General features: G+C 34.7%; 1 protein-coding gene and 2 pseudogenes across 3 annotated transcripts; 1 reads left to right on the top strand and 2 right to left on the bottom strand.

Annotated features, from left to right (window-relative positions):
- The first annotated feature begins 3446 nt into the window (after positions 1–3446).
- Positions 3447–7650, top strand: LOC145642128 (2-dehydro-3-deoxyphosphooctonate aldolase 1 pseudogene; annotated as a pseudogene). 2 transcript variants are annotated; one of them, XR_014115645.1, is made up of 3 exons: positions 3447–3633; positions 4514–5437; positions 7213–7650. The product of XR_014115645.1 is annotated as a 2-dehydro-3-deoxyphosphooctonate aldolase 1 pseudogene, transcript variant X2 (transcript). The 2 variants fall into 2 exon arrangements; XR_014115644.1 differs by lacking the exon at positions 7213–7650 and having other exon boundaries at positions 4514–5657.
- Positions 7651–7765: 115 nt separating this feature from the next.
- LOC145555431 (protein JINGUBANG-like) lies at positions 7766–9062 on the bottom strand (annotated as a pseudogene).
- A 10419-nt stretch (positions 9063–19481) lies between these two features.
- On the bottom strand, positions 19482–21039 carry LOC145556420 (protein JINGUBANG-like). The gene has a single exon (XM_081618075.1). It carries the CDS (start codon positions 21000–21002, stop codon positions 19614–19616), a length of 1389 nt encoding a protein of 462 aa, XP_081474201.1. The 5' UTR covers positions 21003–21039; the 3' UTR covers positions 19482–19613.
- Positions 21040–21283: the final 244 nt, after the last annotated feature.

Here is a 21283-nt window from a genome sequence, read left to right as displayed (position 1 = left end):
TTTTGCCACGAAAATGAAGAAAAAAAATATCATTTTTATTAATTAAAATAAGTAATTAAAATGAACCAATCATATTATGACACGTGTCAAGATTTAATCTTAATAACTAACGGAGTTAACAGCCGCTAGTCATTAATGGCATTTGGTGAATTTTTTAAAAGCTCGATGGCATGCATTTGGTGAATTTTGAAAACCTCGATGGCATTTGGTAAATTTTTTAAGTACTCAGTGGCATTTGATGAAATAGTCGATAACTATATATTAAAAGACACGTTAGCAATGACACGTGTCCTTTTCTGGTGTGTCCTTAAGTGTTTTTTTTTTTTTTTTTAAATAATAAATTTCAATTAAAAACACAAATCTTATTTACAAAAATCCCCTAACCTTACACAATATAATGACTTAAAATAAAAAAGGTTCAACATATTTTTAACACAAATATTTATATCAATCAATCAATCAACAATCAATAATCAATAATCTATACTTTTAGGGGCCGTTTGGTTCACCCGGGGTAAACGGAATGGAATGAACAAAGGGAATGGAAGTGAATGGAATGAAAATACCCAATATTCTCTATGTTGTTTGTTTTAGAAACAAAGGGAAACAATCCCATCAACCCACCACCACCCCACAACCACCACACAACCACCTAATTCATTCACTTTCCACCTTTTGTAGCCACCATCCGTCCACCAAACCACCAGCCGCACCTTCGCCGCCCTCCGCCGCACATTCGCCGCCCTCCACCGCACACGCGCAGCACTCTCTTCCCTGAGAATCAACCCCGAAAACCCTAGAAACTAACCCAGCCCCTAGAAATCCCTCCCTCTCCCCGCAAAACCGCCGTTCGACCCTCCCCCACCCTCGAAACCCTAGCCGCGCTAGGGTTTTGAGGGTGGGGGAGGGTCGGACGGCGGTTTTGCGGGGAGAGGGAGGGATTTTTAGGGGCTGGGTTAGTGTTTGCGTGAGGAGAAGAGTGTTTTACAGGGAGGGGGAGACGCGGCAAAGGTCGTCGGAGACGCGACGAACGTCGTCGGAGAGGCGGCGAAGCAATGGGTGGTGCGGTGGTTGGGTTTCTCGGTGGTGTGTGGAGGTAGGAAGGTGGTGATGTGGTGGTGTGGTGGTGGCTAGGGAATGGAATGGAAAAGTCTAGGGGGGTGGGGAATGAACTTAGAGGGATTTGGGGTAATGAAGAGAGGAAAGGGAATGAAAGAAAGTGGTAAACAAACATCAACAAAGGGAATCGGCCCAGTTGATTCCCATTCCCTTTCCTGATTACCCCCAACCAAACGGCCCCTTAGTATTTAAAAACTATAACCAAGATACTAAGAAAGACACATGTCCCCACCCATTCTATTACACTTCTTTAACCATAGTGCCACATGTCATCTTACACTATTAATTTTTTATTACACCATTTTTTTTAATTCTTTCATTAAACTTATAGTTCATCTTTCATACACACTTCCCTTTAATTCAACATTTTCCTATTTTCTCTTTAATTTTAGCCCTTCCACCTTTTATTTAAGCATCTTTTTCGATTAAAGTTCCAAAATTTTAATTTCTTTAATCATGTTTCCGATTACATATTATACCCTATAATGACTTAGTGATATTTTCTCACTTATCTCTCAATACAATTTTTCCTATTACATATTATACCCTATAATGACTTACTAATATTTCCTCACTTATCTCTCAATACAATTTTATATACATAACCCGTGCATTACACGGGCCAGAATGCTAGTTATATATTAAAAGACACACCAGCAATGACACGTGTCATTTTCTGGTGTGTCCTTAAGTTTTATTTTTATTTTTATTTTTTATATTAATAAATTTCAATTAAAGAAACAAATCATATTTACAAAAATTCCCTAACCTTACACAATATAATAACTTAAAATTAAAACGGTTTGACATATTTTTAACACAAATATTTATTTAGCTATAAAAACACATTCTTAACATAATTTTGCTCATTTTCTACCTCAATTAATATCTAACATATCTTTCGTAATCCTTTATTTTTCTCAAAATTTGTCAACTATATTTTTAGAATTTTTTTATTTATAAAAACTAATTATAATGATAATTTAATAATGATTATTGAAGATTACTGTGCATGGCATGGGAACTAACCTAGTTAATTTAATTTCAGTTTAGTTCAGTTCAGCTCCAATCAATTCAGTTCAGCTCAGCTCCAAACAGTTCAGTTCAGTTCAGCTCTTAATTTCCCTCTCTCATAAAATATTTATTTCAGCTCCAGCTCAGTTCAATTCAGCTCCAATCAGTTCAGTTTAGTTCAGCTCAGTTCAGTTTAGTTTAGTTTAATGCAGCTCAGTTCAGTAAATGTAAACAAGCCCTAAGTTAGTTATATTTATTTTTATAATATCAGATTTCCAATAATTTTATTACCCATAACTAGAGCAGTCAATTCGGGTAAACGGGTCGGGTTAGTGTGAGTCGGGTCATCTCGGGTCGGGTCAATACGGGTTAATGTCATAACATATGCGGGTCGGGTTCGAGTTGGGACATGCTTGAGTCAGGTCACGTCGGGTCATACATCTTATCGGGTTTGAGTCGGGTTTTAGGTCGGGTTAGTAAAAGGTCGGGTTACATTTGGGTCGGGTGAAAAATAGGTTGGGTTAAATTCGGGTCTTTACGGGTTTAAACAAGTTAGGGTCGTTCTCGGGTTCGAGTCGGGTTCGGTTAAAGTTAATTATTTACCAGTTATAATCAGGTCGGGTCATTCTCGGGGTCAAGTCAGGTTTGACTCAAGTCAATAATTTACGGGTTATAATCAAGTCGGGTCATTCTCGGGTTCGAGTCGGGTTCGGTTCAAGTCAAAAATTTGCGGAAAACATGTTTCGTCCCTAAAAACTTGTTGTGAAACTAACCTCTTAAAAGTCAAAGTGAAATATTGAAGGAATAGAGTTAGGATTCAATTTCCGTTACAATACCAACATGAGATAAAGACCTATACATATTGATTCAATAACAAGTCGGGTTGATTCGGGTCGGGTTTGTAACAGGTCGGGTTGAAATTCGAGTCGGGCTTGTAGTAGGTCGGGTTAGGAACAGGTCGGGTTGAATTCGAGTCAGGTTAGGAACATGTCGGGTTGAATTCGGATTTTGACGGGTTAAAACGGGTTTGGGTCAATTTCGGTTCAGGTCGGGTTCGATTTAGGTCAATAATTTATGGGTTACTTTCGAGTCGGGTCGTTTCTAGGTCGGTTAATGTTCGGGTTCGGGTCTCAAATACTCGGGTGAAGGGTTAGTTTCAGGTCGGGTTCGGGTCACCATTTTTTTTCGGGTTCAGACGGGTCGGTTAATAGGTTGAGTTAGGGTCGGTATTTCGGGTCGGGTCAGCTTTTGACAGCTCTACCCATAACATACAATTAGATAAATTAATGACTAAAGTCGAATCTTGGCATCACTCTCACACACACAGTCACACTCGGCGCGGGAGCTAGAACTGTAGAGTGCTGTATCAATATTCCTCCATCATCCAAGATCTGCGTTTGCGTTCTCCCTCTCCTCTCCTCTCCTCCATTGAACCGTATTCTGAGATCTCCATTGAAGCGCCTTCTGAGCTTTCTCTCCTCCATTGAACCACCTTCCGAGGTAAAATGTTTTTCCTAAAATCATCGAATATCTATTTCTCAATCTAGTGTCATTTATTTTGTTGCCAGTATTGATGATTTACTGATTTAGGGTTCTTATATAGTGAATCATTGAACTATTGATTATAAATACTCAAGTTTCGAAAGGTTATAATGGTCGATCTTGTTGCTAGAATTTTGTATTTTAATGTAATTTTATCGAGTATAACTGGTTCAATTGAGATTGTAATTCTAATACTTGTAGTATTACTGTATTAGTAAGCCAATTGCTATTCTGAAACTATGAATTTTTGATTGAGATTAAATGCTTTACACTGTGATACATTGTCGGTGGAGACTAAGGAATCTGAAAATTTTAGATATTGAATGTGTACTCAGTTTTTGTCCTTTGAATTATTATGGGAATGGAGGTAAATCACAGCGGCTACATGGTTTTACGAAACCAAGAGCGCGGATTTTGTATGGATCTTTGCTTTATCAATTGGCTGGTTCTAGGATACTGACAGTGTAACAAGGTTGAAGTTTGGGGAATAGAATCATAGATAGAGGGATTCTAAATCAATAACTGTTGTCGGTATGTTTAAACTTCATGTGTTGGTACAATGGTACATTATTATTATTGTCCTAGAGGACAAGAACGATTATTGGCAGAGACTGGTAGATATGATCTTAGAAATCCAGATCACTAGGGGTTGCAATGAAGGGATTTTTCCAAATGATATTGTGTTGCATTGACTTCGAAGACTGAATAACGCTGATCATTATTAATTTCTATCTTTAGTTTTTGATCTTGTTTCATTGTATTGTTAACTTGACATTATTTCAATCGTTCACATTAAAGCATACTTATTTGATTAATTTTGACCCTGTTGCATTTGCAGTTTGGAATCAATTTGAAGGAAATAGCTGAGAATATGGATTCTTCGGCAGCTCTGTATACCCAACTTAAGGGAGCAAAGCCATTCTTCTTGATGGCGGGACCTAATGTGATCGAATCAGAAGAGCACATAATGAAGATGGCTAAGCACATTAAGGCCATAACAACCAAACTTGGGGTGCCTCTGATCTTCAAGTCCAGCTTCGACAAAGCAAACAGGACATCTTCTAAATCATTTAGGGGTCCTGGTATGGCTGAAGGGCTTAAAATCCTTGAGAAAGTGAAAGTAGCATATGATCTTCCTATAGTAACTGATGTGCATGAAAGTGAACAGTGTGAAGCTGTAGGTAAAGTTGCTGATATTATCCAGATCCCGGCTTTCTTATGCCGTCAGACGGATCTCCTTGTTGCAGCTGGCAAAACAGGGAAAATCATCAATATTAAAAAGGGTCAATTTTGTGCGTCTACTGTTATGGTGAACTCTGCTGAAAAAGTCCGAGGTACTGGCAATCAAAATGTGATGGTTTGTGAGAGAGGGACTATGTTTGGTTACAATGACTTGATTGTGGATCCCCGGAACTTGGAATGGATGAGAGAAGCTAATTGCCCCGTTGTAGCTGATATCACTCATTCACTACAACAACCTGCTGGTAAGAAGTTGGACGGTGGAGGTGTTGCTAGTGGAGGTTTTCGGGAGCTGATTCCGTGCATTGCTAGGACAGCGGTTGCAGTTGGAGTTGATGGAATCTTCATGGAGGTCCATGATGATCCATTAAGTGCACCATGTGATGGACCCACACAATGGCCTCTTCGGCATTTAGAGGAGTTGCTGGAAGAGCTGATCGCTATTGCTAAAGTAAGCAAAGGGAAGCAACAATTTGCGATTGATCTCACACCATTCCGTGATTAGGAACATCTTCCATCAATGGTTTGTAACCTCAGCTCATTCTTTCATTTTCTAAGTGGATTTGAGATTATCAAATGCTGCTTGTTTACAAACTTTGCAGTATCAACTAGGTTAGTCATTTATTGAGAGCCTTACTTTCTTTAAAGAGTCTGAAACTGATTTATTGTTACCTGCTAATAACCTTGTATTTCTATAATGTATCAATGTGTGCCATTTATGAAGTTTTCAATTGTTTCTTAAATTAGCTAGTCTCTTCCCTTTCTCTGTTCTTCTTTCTAAAATTGTTGCCAGTATTTTGGCTGCTAGAGGAAATAGACCCCTGCAAAAAACAGATAATCTACAGTGCCTTTTTCAGGTTTGTATTAGATATTGAAGATGATTCTAATTCACAATTACCAATTTCTGATGGCTTTTGTTGAGATGATCGTTAGTTAATTTCTAGTTCTAGTTTTGTATTTAAGTCAATTGTAGTGACTAGTGAGCTTGAGTTTTATACGGTTCTGTTTTTCTGGATGTTTCCTTTGGTTTTGGAGGTGTAATTGTTTTTGAACTTCACAATTTGACTACGTCACTGTGCTCGTGGACGGTGGATGGGATCTTGTTCCCCCTTTAGCATGTATGGGTTACATGGAATAAGTATTAAGGAAGGTGATTGGAGATATTGTGTGTTTGCTTAAGGTGTAATGTCACTGAGATGGAGAGTGCTAATTGCTAAAAGGAAAATAAGGTAGCTCTCATTTGAGTCTTTGAGAGTTGAGGAGGGAATCCATGCTGCAAAATTTAACGGTAATCCCCAATTTAGGTTCTGTTAATTTGACAAAGATATGCACTCCTGATCTTGACAATAGATTTAAAAAAATGCAGCGAAGGAGTGGTGGTCAGGTGTAACCATGTATGCTTGAGATTTTAGGATGTTGTAAGGTTTCAGATGGGACCTTATGTTTAAGGCTCCATCCCAAAATGGTCAATCACATTTCTTACAATTTGAAAGTGTCTCAGATAGATCTTCTGAGTTATGGATTGTCATATTCCATTTTGGAAAATGTATCTTAAATGAAGGATTTAGGTATTTTTTTTCAAATGATCTTGAGGGAAAGTTGGGGCAGGTTTTGACCTGCACCAGTGGGCATGTTTCCCTCGTAAGAGGGGATCGATGCCACACATTCTCTTGTCAAAGGATAGATAGTCACGAAGTGAAGTGACTCTTCAGTCGAGTTTCAAGAATCCCAGGATTGTTTTACTTATCCAGAACACTGAAAATAATGTCTGCGGACCTGGAGGTTAGCAATTAGTGTTGCAGCATCCATTATTGGAGATTTAGAAGGCTATTGTGGCAACATTTACCTTGCACCCTTCCACACTTGCTTTTCTGGAGATCCACTCTCCAATATGCACAGGTATAATTTTCTGTTGCAGGTTATAGATCGAAACCAAGCACCATTCTCATATTGAAGAAAAGATTTAGGATTCCAACCCTCCAAAGAATACATCTTCCTCAAGTAATTGTTTAGTTAATTACTTCTTAAACAGCTGTAAAGTTGTATATCATTATATAACTATATACTTAGTTTCTGTCTTAAGATTTTGCAATTTGTTTCACTTTATTTATAAAAAGTCAACAGATATATGCACTAAATATGCGATCATCAGTGACCAAAAGTTTATCTTCTTCTTTCTAAGGTTCCTTGTGTGTGTGTGTGTGTTTTTTTTTTAATTTTTTTTTTTAAAAGTTGTGTATATTGTTCGTTTTTGGCTAATATACGCCTGTCGTTTTAAACCAGTTTCCTTATTTGTAGGACACTTGGTCATATTCATGGCTGCAATTCTGCAAAGGTATTGAATTTGTGGCTTCTATTTGTATGATGTATTCTGAGCTCGAACATCTGCTTAAATGCATTTATTACGAGATTATGTTCATGCTTCATGTTTGATCGAGTTGCGTTGTGGGTCTTCTAATATAATAGCAGAGAACATGAATGATGAAACCATTTCTGAGCAGCGCAGGGATGGATTAGTAGTCAGCTGGATCATTGGCAAGCCATGTTGCGAAGTCCTTTTTTCTTTACCTGGTAGCAGGGTGTGGGCGGGTCTACAAGTATTAAATAACTGGAAAATTTTATCAAAATTTACTTTTTGTTTATATCATTATATTATCATTTGTATCATGTTAATCGAAGATGACAGCTTGACACAATTATATTCATGTAATCAACAATATATAAAGGATGAGATTTGAACGTAATGTCAATACTTATTTAAAATTTAGCTGTCACATTATTTGTTCAAATTACATTGAAAAAGTAGATAAATTCAAGGTCGCCAGTGTGTTGAATTTCTTACAATATAAAACTAACTAGTGAAGAATTGAGGATTACGACATTGAAGCTTCTTAACCCTAGAAGTAGTTATCACAGGGCTTGCCTCAAACCCTAAAATCTCCTTCATTCTCCATACCATCTTCTCGAGTGCTAGAATTACCGGTGAATTTCTTCAATTCTCGTAACAACTTAACTCTCCACACCTTAAACGTTCGATCTAAGCTAGCACTATACATCAAAAAACTCATCATAGCCTTATCCTTAGGCAAGTAAGCAGCCAAGCATCTCACGGGCCCTCTATGGCCTTCTAAAACAGCAAGACACTCATGAATTATAATAACTCGTCCTTTTTCTCTTCTCCACATCCTAATCGTCGAGTCTTCAGATTCACTGATCACCAAATCCTCGATAGTCACTAGGCATAATACCCCGAATTGGTGTCCTTCTAGGAAACCACCGTGATTATACTGAAACGAATTCTCTTCCGCCCAAAAATTTATACATCCATCAGAAGATCCGGAATACAAGATACTTCTATGTGATGGTGACACACTTAAGGCCAATGCATATACCGGGGAGGTATTATAATTAAGGACATTGATGAGGGTATGCGACGTCTCCCCATAAGCCCTTAACCACATTTTGACTGTTCCGTCCGAAGAGCAAGTGAAAAGATATCCATTTTGTTGGTTGATTACCATATCATTGATGTTTCCTCTATGAGCTAATATAGAGTCAACACATTTTTTCTCATTTAACTTCCAAACTTTTATAGTTCTATCAAATGAGCCAGTGTATAATAGCCCTTCAATATGGTTAAAGGCCATGCAAGAGATAGTGTCCTTATGTTGTAAGGCAATTGCATGCTTACGAAAAGGGTAGTTCTTGAAATGGCCAGTTATATCAATAGGTAGGGATGTAACTTTTCTAGGCTCGAAATCACCTCTTGAATTTTTCATATTCCACATTCTCACTTTGTGATCTTTATGTGAAGTGAAGAGCAAGTCACCATGAGCCACCATGGCTCGGACATCACCCGAGGTGGTTATTATGTAGCCTTTTGCATGGCAGTCGAGTGACTGCCATGCATGGATGCGGGTGGTGCTCGACCCCGTTAATACTAGGTTTCCGGACACAACAATAGAGTTGATGGCGCCATCATCATGGCAAAGTGAGGATATGCAACAATAGAGAGTATAAGGATAAGAGGCCGAGGTAGGTTGAATGGTTAAGTGTGGAATGTTGGCTGATTGATTTTCTTTAATTTTTTCTTCAAAAAAGGTAGGAATTAGGGTGTTTTTCTTGGTAATGAGTTGGTGATTTTCCATTGTAAGAGATCAAAATTGTTTGAGTGAGTGGAATTTGGATTAGGGTTATTTGAGGGCAATGGATGGAGGAGGATTTATGCATGCAAAACCATGCATTTAATCATCGTCAAACAGTTGGTTAATCATTATTTCATAATAATTATGTGAGTTGTATGTTCGAACTTTATTTCTAATAGTCAATGAATCATTAACATAGGAAAATAAAGCATACATTGTGTGATGCTTATATATACACCGATATACTACAAATAATTTATGTCTAAAATTTAAGGTCATTATTAATTCCATGATGAAAAAGGTTATTAATTCCATGATAAAAAGTCAAAATTTGTCCAGTCATTGTACTTAGGTTGTTATAAATCTACTATGATAAATTGATATTGTTTGACTTTTTGCACAATATTAAAAGAACGGAGAAAGTAGTAATTGTGTCATTTCATCCACTTGATTTTCACTTAATTAAACTTATCAAACCTTATTTGAACACAAATGATAATCATTATCAATACTTATTAAAACTAATTTTAGCTATAGATTAAATTTGATTAGCCTTTTTTACCCCTAACTTTAAATATTCTAATTACATATACTATTCTAAATTTATCGGTCTAATAAATATTTTGTAAACATAATTACACTTTTTTCCCGAATGAAGTGGATATACGATGAGTAAATATATGAGTAGTATAATAATGTCAATGGAAATCAATTAGGTTAAGGAAAAAGGGAGGAGGCCAGGATTAAGCAAAAGAAATAATAAGGCATAAAAAAAGAAAAATTGAAATAGACCATTATAAATAGGCAAAAGCTAACGAACGCCCCGGGGACGTTGGATAAACTAGTTAAAAGTAGAAGGATTAAATAAAAAATTAACATTAATTACACCGATTGACGCGTAATTTTGTCATGCTTTCTCAAATTAATACCACTTAAGGTAATATTTTAATTAAATATTGATCAACGCCCCAAAGACCTTCGTTAGCAAGATCCTTATAAATATTTCTTTCCTTTCAATATCTCCCATCCCATCTTTCACTAAGCAATTACTTCTCTTTTATTAAAAAAAAAAAAAAAAAAAAAAACTCCTTCATTGGGATTAACAAAGTTAAAGATTCAAGAAACAAGGTGAAATTAATTCAATTTGCCCGTACAAACCTATATTCCTTATTCTCCTTTAGAAAAGAATACTTCAAGTCAAATACGGAGTAGTTAGTTCATCAATTCTTAATGAGCAATTATTAATTGTCATGTCTATGTAATTAAGTGCACAATCAATGAGTTTTTAGTGTAAATAATTATTACTCCATAAAAGACATAATGGACACACTAGTACACAAGACTTTTTCTTTTTCTCTTTATTTACTATTTACTACAGTAATAACAGTATTATTTTACTCCATATTGTTTTTTTATTGCAAGAAAAATACTACATCCGATTCAATTTACTCGCAACAATTTCCTTTTTGGGTGGTTCAATTTACTCGCAACAAACTTATATCTTTCCTTTTTTTAGTACTCCGTATGTTTTTGGGTGGTAATTGACCAATATACCCTTATGTTTTTTTTTTAAAACAACCTTATTAAATTACAAATCTGATTTTATTATATTAAACCCCAACCTTAATTATTTAAACCCTCATCCCCTTTAATTTTCTCTCTCCTCCTTCAACCCCATTTACGTGGTGGCTTCGTGGTGTTAAGAGCGGCGGGGGGTTGTAGAACGACGACGTCGTGGGTTTGATTCGTGGGTCGGGTTTCGTACGTGGTTTCAGATCGGCGGATTTTGTGGGTTGGTTTTGTGGGTTTCCTGGGTTGGTGAATCGGCTGGGTTCGTGGTTGCAAATCGGCGACGGGGGGTTGCAGAACGGCGGCGTCGTGGGTTTGATTTGTGGGTTGGGTATCGTGGTTTCAGATAGGCGGGTTTCATGGGTTCGTTTCATGAGTTTGGTTTCGTGGGTTGGTGGATCGGCAATGCTGGGTGCGTGGGGTGGTGGTGGTGGGTCGACGGGTTGCTAGGTTCGTGGGGTGCTGGGGTTCCTGGGTTGCTGGGTACTGCCTGGGTTCGTGGGTTGCTGGTGGTGGGTTGGCGGGTTGCTGGGTGCGTGGGGTGGTGGTGGTGCACTCAGTGGTTTGCTGGGTGCGTGAGGTGGTGGTGGTGCGTCGACGGTATGCTGGGTGTGTGAGGTGGTGGTGGTGCGTAGGTGGTTTGCTGGGTGATGCTTGGTTTTGTTGGTGGTGGTGGGCTATTTATTAAATTAAGTTGGGTTGGATTAATAGTTAAGCATATACCCTTATTTTTCCATAATCATGTTTTCAATCTTTTGCCCTGGTTTCCGATAACTTGTACTTTATTGCGACTAAATTAAACTGGAGGTAGTATATCAACATACAATGTACGCACTACGTAATATGGAGTATAATCTTTGACAAAATCTATTCATGTTACGAATTAATAGAATGATGATAGCTAATATGGTTGGTTAATTATTTAAAGAATGTTCTTTTTCGAACGAATTTAAGTTCTGTTCTGATTGACTAAACTGAACTGAATTTATTGGAGTTGAACTAAACTGAACTGAACTAAACTCAGTATTTTATGAGAGAAGAAAATTAAGATAAGAACTGAACTGAACTGAAAATAAGTTGAAGAGAACAGACCCTTACTATACCTAATTTTCTCATTGATAAAAAAATTATTTCCCAACCAAAATAGCTAGGAAGCACTAAACAAACAGATGGCGAAGCCCAACAAATTCAAGCTAGGATCAAGCCCCCCCCCCCCCCCCCCCCCCCCAAAAAAAAAAAAAAAACAAAAAAAAAAACAACTTTTGATTGTTGTTATTCTACGTAATGCTTCTTGGTATATTTCTTCGTATCTGAACATGAATAGGTAAATATGCAGTTGTACATAATAAGAAATTAATAAGTCCTGAAAAAATTATGAAACTTTATTTGGGTAGGTAAAATTTTAAATGACCTACTCATACCATACAGTACCAAGTACTCGCGTATATCACATCACATATCGGTCTCACCTTTCACAGTCAACCAATCAAGTTTTAGTAAGCATTTTTAGCATAGGTCCCCTGATGGTGGACAGCTGACTCTCCATCCCAATTTGGACTGCTTGGAATTAGATATTACAGAGTACCAATAAGTTAAATTTCATTATATGTAGACAGATAAAATTGAATGTAATTGTCAAAGATATTAAGGGTCTGTTCTCTTACGTTGAAATTCATTTCAGTTCAACTCCTAATTTCCTTCTCTTATAAAATATTCAGTTCAGTTCAGTTCAGTTCAGTTCAGTTCAGTCAATGAGAACATGCCCTAAGTTGGCCTGGGGGAGTGAACCAAACAACATTCATACATGCATTGAATTAAAATTAGTGTTTTTTTTTTTTTTTTTTTTAAATATGAGAAAGGAGATTAAAAAAAAAGGTTAAATGAATTGACGTGTAGTGTGATAGGGATGATGGTTTATATTTTTAAATACTAAGTATAGATAAAAGTATAGATAGATGTTACGGAGTATGAAGTATATAGTATGTGTTTTTAAAATGATATCTATGTTCTTTATTTATTACTCAGTCTTTGTTTCTAAGCACTATCTACGTACATTTTTTTTTTTTTTTTTTTAACAGATTATCATGGTACTTTTACTGTTTTTACAATGATGTTATGTGTTATTCTTCGCCTCTTCGGTACATACTTCGTTTATAATACGAAAAATATCAAAACATTTTTTTTTTTTTTTTTTTTAAGAATATCAAAACTATGTTGGTTACATGTAGAACAATATATATTGTATCATTAAATTTTGGATTGTTAAGTATTGTTCATGATTTTCTTTTCCCACACCATTTTTACTTCCTTTAGCATTAAAAAGAAAAAAAATGTGTTGACTGTAATTACTAAGTTAAAACTCAAATTGTATCATTAAAGTGATTAGACTATTATGTAAAGTTATAAACGGACAAATTAAAATTTTATCAATTAAGAGTCTGTTCACATTTACTGAACTGAACTGAACTGAACTAATTGGAGCTGAACTTAACTAAACTGAACTGAGCTGAACTGAATATTTTATGAGAGAGGGAAATTAGGAGCTGAACTGAACTGAACTGAAATTAAGTAAATGTGAACAAGTCCTAAATTATCCTTCTATAATTTAATATCTTCCTTAAAATTTGTGCCAAATTAAAATAGTGTGTTGTAGAGAAAATATATTGGACACAAAACTTGCCACCAACTGATTGGAAGTGCCAATCATCTTATATGAACCCCATTGTTAAATTGCCCTTTAAAGCAAAAGAGGTTTAAAACTCATGAACTAACATTTTAACTTATGTGTATTGTGAGTTTGTGACAATGAAGCTTAGCTAGTTTCTTCTTAACCCATGAAAGTGACAACAGACAACAAAGGTAGAACTTGCCTCTCCCAGTCTCCCACCATTCAAATCCGAACAGAATTCGCTTAGTCTTCTTCCCCTGGCCTCACCATCGCCTCCATTGCTACGACTACGACAACGATCGTGGCGCGGCACAGGATCACAAGGCCAAAGAACCTCAAACAACCATGCATGCCCTTGTATTGATGTTGGTCCTGCCAGACATGTTAATTAAACTCATGAAAAAGATAGCTTGCTCCCATATATTAAACCTATTTAATTTACATCTATCAATCAAAAGATCTTATATATTTCATTTGTTTCATTTAGAATTGTTTTAACATTTTTCACAATTAGGGTATCATATTACAGATTTTAACCAACTATGTTATTTGATCATCCACGACTTAAACTAATTTTACCAAGGTTGGTTCTATAGTTTATTTGTTGAACATTTCCATTTTTGGTATGGTCCCATCTATTTTTTAATGTTTACAATATCAATTCAATAGCTATATACTAAGAGACACACCAGTAATGACACGTGTTATATCCTGGTGTGTCTTGGTTTTTTTTTTTTTTTTTTTTTTTTGAAAAAAAAAATCTATTTAAGAAACAAATCTCTTATCTATATAAAGTAATAATTATGTACATTAAAAAGATTTGATATTTTTAAAAAATCTTAATAACAATTATAAATTTACACAAAAAAAAAAAAAAAAAAAAAAATCTTAACATAATTTGTGACATGGACTATTTTTTTTAATAGAAAATACATACTTTATTATGTACTACGCATTACAACAAGATTATATATATATATATATATATATATATATATATATATATATATATATATATATATATATATATATATATATATATATATATATATATATATATATATATAATTGGGTATTAGAAGTTCCATGCTTAAACAATGAAATGCAAATATCAAATCAACATATGATAATTTTGTTATTTCTTTGAATAATTTATAATTAGAATTATTGAAAATTACCGTGCGTGGCACGGGACCTAATCTAGTTTATCATAACTTTCATCCTAATTGTTTGCAATGATAACTAACATTGATTTGTGTTCGAATATGAAACCTTATTTATTTATACTCCCTCTATATCATAATATAGTTTCTGTTTTTCTATTTTGAAAACTCAAAATATTGTTCCTATTTCTATTTTTGAATAGTCTGTAAAGATCATTATATTATACCCTCATTTTTTTTACTTTATTCATTATACTTCCTATTTCGGGGTTTTTTGGAATCTCTCGGAATACATATCTTGAACATAGTCGGACAGTCTTGGACACTTGCAAAAACAACTCGCCTTCCGACGATCAAGTTAGTGACCGGAAAATGAAGTAATGTAGAGAGACTGAGAGAGAAAGTAGAGAGAAGTTTGAGCTATTCAATGCTCTTGAATGATATGTCTTAATTCTACCCTCCTATTATAAATGACTAGAGTGTACCCGTGCAAAATCCACGGGATATATAAGAAAAAATATATTTAAAATATGAAAAGTTGATTTTGATGTTGTAATTTAAACTTGAGTTGTAATGGTCGGTTTTTGACTGGTCGGTTCTGTTAAACCCTAATTAGATTTTTTAATAATCGTATTAATAATGTGATGACACCTGCTGTGCTATGCTGAAATATGATATTCTATGCTTTAATTGCTTAGAAGATCTAAAAACAGGGTCTTACTCTTAGTTAAAAAAAAAAAAAATGCATAGAATTGCTCCATTCAAGAATTAGAGTGCTGTGAATGAAAGTTGGAAAAAAAAAATTCTACAATTATATATTAGATTAGGGTATTTTTAAGGGTGAGAATGTGTGTCACTTTAGAGTTTAATTTGTGCCCTAAAAAGGTGGATTTTGATTGGCTGTGCAATCGGGTAAGAACATGTGTCATTTAAGGGACCCATTTTGCAGTTTTCTTGGAATTCAGGTCTCCTGATGTAATTAAGGAGACCCTTTTTCTCTCATTCAGATGCTCTTAGGGTTACCACGTATCATCTTCCTATAAGGACATGTGTCGCCCTTTAATTGGGTCACGTGTCATTATAGGATTAGACTACGTGTTGGGGTATTTTTTACCCTAAACACTTTCTACATTACCATTAAATTTTGCACATACCTTATACTTTGTTCCACTTTCTCTCTCTAACTTTTGACTATAATTGTACTTTTACTTTTATTTATGTATTTTATTCATTTTCTCTTCCTATTTCTTTAATAATTTTAAAAACACAAACAAAAACTATATATTGGGATGGAAGGAGTATTGTTTTTTTTTTTTTTACCGTTTTACGGAATCTTTAAGACTTTAAGACTATTTTATTTTTCTTTTTTTTGTAACGATTAAACTGTAGACATCCTGAAAAGGCACGTAAATGAAAGAAAGCCATTACGATGATACTGATAATGATAGAGTATATATCAATGAATCATCTGCATTTATTTATAGGAGTATACCCTACATATATATCTCGTAGTTTACAAACGAATATTTGTCCGTATTGTAGTTTTCTTAGCTTTGACGGATTCAAATTCATATACAAGTACGTTATTATATTTCACTGGATTTTGGTCTCTTCGTCTTTACTGTAAAATTTATTTTCTTTTTAATAGGTGGGGTTAAAAATTTAATTTGTTCGACCAAGAGTCATAAAAGTATTCATACGGTATAGTAGGTGAGTCATTCACATGGTAATCTTGAGGTCTCAAAGTCAAATCCTTCCCGCTACGATTCTAAGGGATTAAAAATTGATCAAAATTCTTCACCTGTTTTTTTTCCTTACTTCTAGTACTTGACCTATATATATTAAACTATAAATGTAGAGTTGAGATGTGGTCTGAATCCTTCTCCTTTTCGTGAAAGAATACGAAAAAAAAAAAAAAATTTAGTTGGTGCATGGGAGCACATGAGTTTTGATTAATAGTTTCATTATTGTCTATATAAGTTTTTATACAAATAGATTATTTGTGCTTCCTTGAAGGCTATTTAAAAAATTAAGTCAAGGTTGAAATTGATAGATTATGTAAATCGATCTTAAGCTTCAATTATCCACTTAAGCTTTTGGTTGAGTTTGTCCTTTAGCATGATATTAGAGCCAGTGTGACACAAATGTCATAATTTAAATGTCATCCACCATTCCACCCCCATTTTTAAGTGAAAAAATTCATGCCGTTTCAAAAAAAGAAAACAAAAGAAAAAAAAAAAGTGGAATATTTCATGCTGGGGTGTGATAGAGTATATATAAATCGATCAATTCTTCTCTTCAATGCATGCTCGTTATTCTAAAAGAGTACTTGTATAGTTTTCCCATTGGAACTCCAGTTTGCTTATTGATCAAGGTCTTCATTATAAGGTGAAATAAATAAATTTGCATTGGTTATTGATCAAGGTTTTCATCAACTTTCAAAACCTTAGGTTAAATTTGGTTTTTTTTGATCAATGTGTTTGTCGACAACCAAAGAATGTTTAACGGTAAACAAGTAGACATATCAAAGTTTCTAGTTTTTCTGGGAAAAAATAATACAATAAATAAATAAATTTAGTTTCATATTTGGCCAGGCTCAAAGGTTAGGACAAGTTATTAAATGTAGACTAGACTACTAGAGTAAAGGAATTGGGTTGTAAAAAGTGACTTTTTAAGGCAAGGAGGAAATAAACATTAGTAATTATACAGCAATAATTAAAAAGTATGTTATAGACATGCAGCTAGGAATGTAGAGGTGACTAGCTATCCCCAAAAGTTACTTCATATGCCCACATCACCATAATGAATCATAATGAAGATCGTGTACATTATCTAGCTAGTTTAATCAGTAAAAGTGTTTAGAGGGTAATACCCAATTCAAGTCAATCAAATGTTGTATACATCATATTTTATGACTGGATTAAAAAAAAAAAACATAATAATCGTAAATAAAAAAATTAAAAATAAAAACCCGAAAATAATATTATGTTATGAGTCCACTTGAACTTGCCTTCTTTGTTAATTGTTTATTGTTAGGATATCTAGAAGCTTGTTGGAAGATATTGGTTCAAATACAAGTGAAAATGTACGTGTTGTTGGAAGATATTGGTTCAAACACAAGTGAAAATGTGAAAGTGACTTGAAGTTGAAAAATTGGGAAGATTATTTATGAATACAACAAACCTACCCACTCAAAAATTAAATTTTGGACGAAATTTTTTACTTTTAATGAAGAGTTGAAAAAAAAATAGGAGAAGAGCTTTAAAAGTTAAGACCATAGACTAAATGCAAATTAATTAATGTCATTATTTTTTGACAAGCCAATACAATGAACACAATTAAATACCCTGCAACTTAAAATAAATACAGTAAAAATCTAGACGTAGGAGAAGAAAAAGAATGGAGGAGTAAAAAGTAGTAAAGTGCAGTAAATAAATTATTTTGACATATCTATACTTCTATATTAAAAAGTTAAGAGTCTTACCATTTTAGCCATTTATTAATTGTGTTTTTTTTATCCAACAAAATTACAGTTTACTTTTTTTTTTTTTTTTTTGACGGGAAATTACAGTTTACTTAGATAAGTTAATTTGTGTCTTATTATACTATTTGTTTCCATTATGTAATGATTGAGTTTGACAGCTAAAATATATTTACAGCAAGACTTAAACTCAAAACCAACAAGTCTTACTATCTAAACAGTCGAATTTGATTAGCAAATTAAACAAGTACAAACTAGCAACCCGGGGCATCACCCGGGCCACACACACTAGTTTTTTTTTTTTTTTTTTTTTTTTTTTGACACCAAGTTTGTTATTAATCAGGTGAACATACAAAATTTGAAATTTATTTTAAGCAATTAAGAAAAGTTTATTTTTTAGCACGTATCAATGTGTATTAACTCCAGTTTCATCATTGACCATTAACATATCTATTTTGTATAACAGATTATAATAAAGTTATACTTAGAAAATACGAGTACATATCAAGACAAATGTCCTACTAACATTAGTTCACATAATAACATATTAATATATATTAATATATATAATATTGGGAATTCACATACTTTCAACTTATCAAATATAGCATATACTAAGCATTAACAATTAGATAAATGCCCTAACAAACATTATATGAAGTATAATTGATAGATTTACATGTACGTGCTTTATTTAGTTCGTTTCCAAATCAATATACATACAGATAGCAGTTTCATTGAGCAATGAATAGGTTAACAGCTCAATTGTGTATTGAATAATTTGAATAGTACGTACCTTGACTTTTCTGAAAAATATAGCATCAATTTATGAGTATGTATAAAGTTTATTGACTTAAGGTTTAAGGACGACGGCGAAAGCACGAACATAGATAGATATATAGATTATTGATACATATAGCCATGATGAAATTGCATCCCTATATCTTATATGATGCAGATATTATGTTCAGAAAGACTGAAATTATATACGAATTATACTTATGATATCTGCCAAAAAGCTGCTCAAGTTTTAAACACACAACGTTATTGTATATTTCAATATTTGTATTTACATTTCATTGATTGATCACTTACGTAGCCAATATGAACTACCACAAAAATTTAGGGATCTTCAGAGATTTTACCGACATCATATCAAGGTAAAATACTACGGACTAGTACCAAAATTCTATGTCTGCATCTTTCATTTACGTCGGTTTTTCGACAAACAAGCGCAAAATAGTAATGATAATAGTGCACAAATTGATAGTCTAACATAAGTTTAGACAAAATAAGTTTTACCTATAATACTTTGCATGCGTATGTTTTCCTGAGGATGGTCACCTGCGAGCTATAAATATGCTGCAAAGATTTCGAAGGTAAGGGTGAAAACATTATATTTCTCAAAAATTTCTTTCATGGTCATTGCATTGTTTTAGGATAACAAAACTTATTTTATTGATAATTTAAATTGGTATGTAATGGTGCAAAATTACATGGAATAGAACATAATTTAATAGACTAATAATACATACGTACTACATGTTCGTTGCTGAAATAACTTTCAACTGCTTACATAAACATGCATAATCTACTTTATTTGAATCATCCTAAGATGATATTCTAACTTAGTAATATTACAAATAAAACCTGAAAACTTGTAATTAAACGAACTATTTAAGGCTACGACATTGAAGCTTCTTCTTAACCCATGAAGGAGACAGCACAGGGCTAGGCTCACACGCTGCAGAATTTGTATCTTCCATATCATCTTCTCCATTGCTATGGCGGCCAGGGGATTTCTTCACTTCTCGCAAGAGCTTTACTCTCCACACCTTAAATGTCTGATCCAAGCTAGCACTATACACCAAGAAACTCGTTACAAGCTCGTCCTGCAAAGAAGCAGCCAAGCATCTCACAGGCCCTCTATGCCCTTCTAAAACAGCAAGACACTCATGAGTAAATCTTATTTTCTCTCGCCTCCAAATCCTGATCGTCGAGTCCTCAGACCCACTGATCACCAAATTATCTAGGGTCACTAGGCAAAGAACCGCAAACTGATGCCCTTCTAAGACTCCACCATGATTGTAGTGAGTAGAAATCTCTTGCACCCAGAAATTTATACATCCATCAGAAGATCCGGAATACAAGAAACTCCTTTGTGATGGTGACACACCTAAAGCCAAGGCATAAATAGGGTAGGTATGAAAACTAAAGACCTTAATAAGGACATGGCTGTGTTCACCATAAACCCTTAACCACATCTTTACTGTTCCATCTGAAGAACAAGTAAAAAGGTAGCCACTTTGTTGGTTGACCACCATGTCATTGATGTGGTCACCATGAGCTACAAACGAGTCGATACACTTCTTTACACTTAACTTCCAAGCTTTGATAGTTTTATCAAATGAGCCAGTGTATAAAATACTTTCAACATAGTAAAAAGCCATGCAAGAGATTATATCCCTATGTTGTGGTGTAATTGGCTTATTAGCAGTTAACCTATGGTGTGGGACAACAGACCTACAAATGAAACTCTTGAAATGGCTAGCACAAGGTAGGGTAAGGACTTTTCTAGCCCTAAAGCTACCACTGCAAGTTCTCATGTTCCATATCCTAATTTTATGATCCTTATGTGCAGTGAAGAGCATGTCATCATAGACTTGCATGGCCCGGACTTCGCCGGAGCTAGATTGTATGTAACCCTTAGCATGGCAGTCAAGCGACTGCCATGCATAGACTCGACGACTACTTGAACCAGTTAAGACTAGGTCTCCGAATACAGTGAGAGAATAAATATCACCATCACGACGGAGAGAGGAGATACAGCAATAGAGAAGAGAAGGATGAGAGGGGGTTAACGAAGGAGAGGGAGACCAGGATGATTCAGGGCTTTGAGACATCATCGGTGAGGTATCAGGGTAGAAATGAGTGCCATGAAGGCGAGCAAGAAAATTTTGGTTATGCTTAGAGAGGTGTTGAAAGCTGGGTGATTGATCTTCTGTAAAATCTTCATCAAAGAAGCAAGAAAGGCTTTTCTTGTGATTGAGCTGGCGATCCATCGCAAGAGAAAAAACAGGAGTGGAGATGTGAACTATGGAAATCTTTGTGTGAGTGTGTGCGTGCATGCGGCGTTGGAACTAGGTTATTGGGAGCTAGGTTATTGGGCGTTGGGACTAGGATATTGGGAGCTAGGTTATTGGGCGTTGGAACTAGGTTATTGGGAGCTAGGGGTATATATGCATGCAAAACCATGCATTTATTCAATGACAGAGAGTTGGTTCAATCATTATTTCACGAAACATAGCTATGTTGTTTCTATTTCCTTATTTATTTCATTTTA

Source organism: Chenopodium album, chromosome 8 (genome assembly GCF_948465745.1).
Source record: "Chenopodium album chromosome 8, dcCheAlbu1.1, whole genome shotgun sequence".
Lineage (NCBI taxonomy): Eukaryota > Viridiplantae > Streptophyta > Magnoliopsida > Caryophyllales > Amaranthaceae > Chenopodium > Chenopodium album.
The sequence above is the reverse complement of the archived record's forward strand: the minus strand, read 5'-3'. Positions and strand labels throughout refer to the sequence as shown.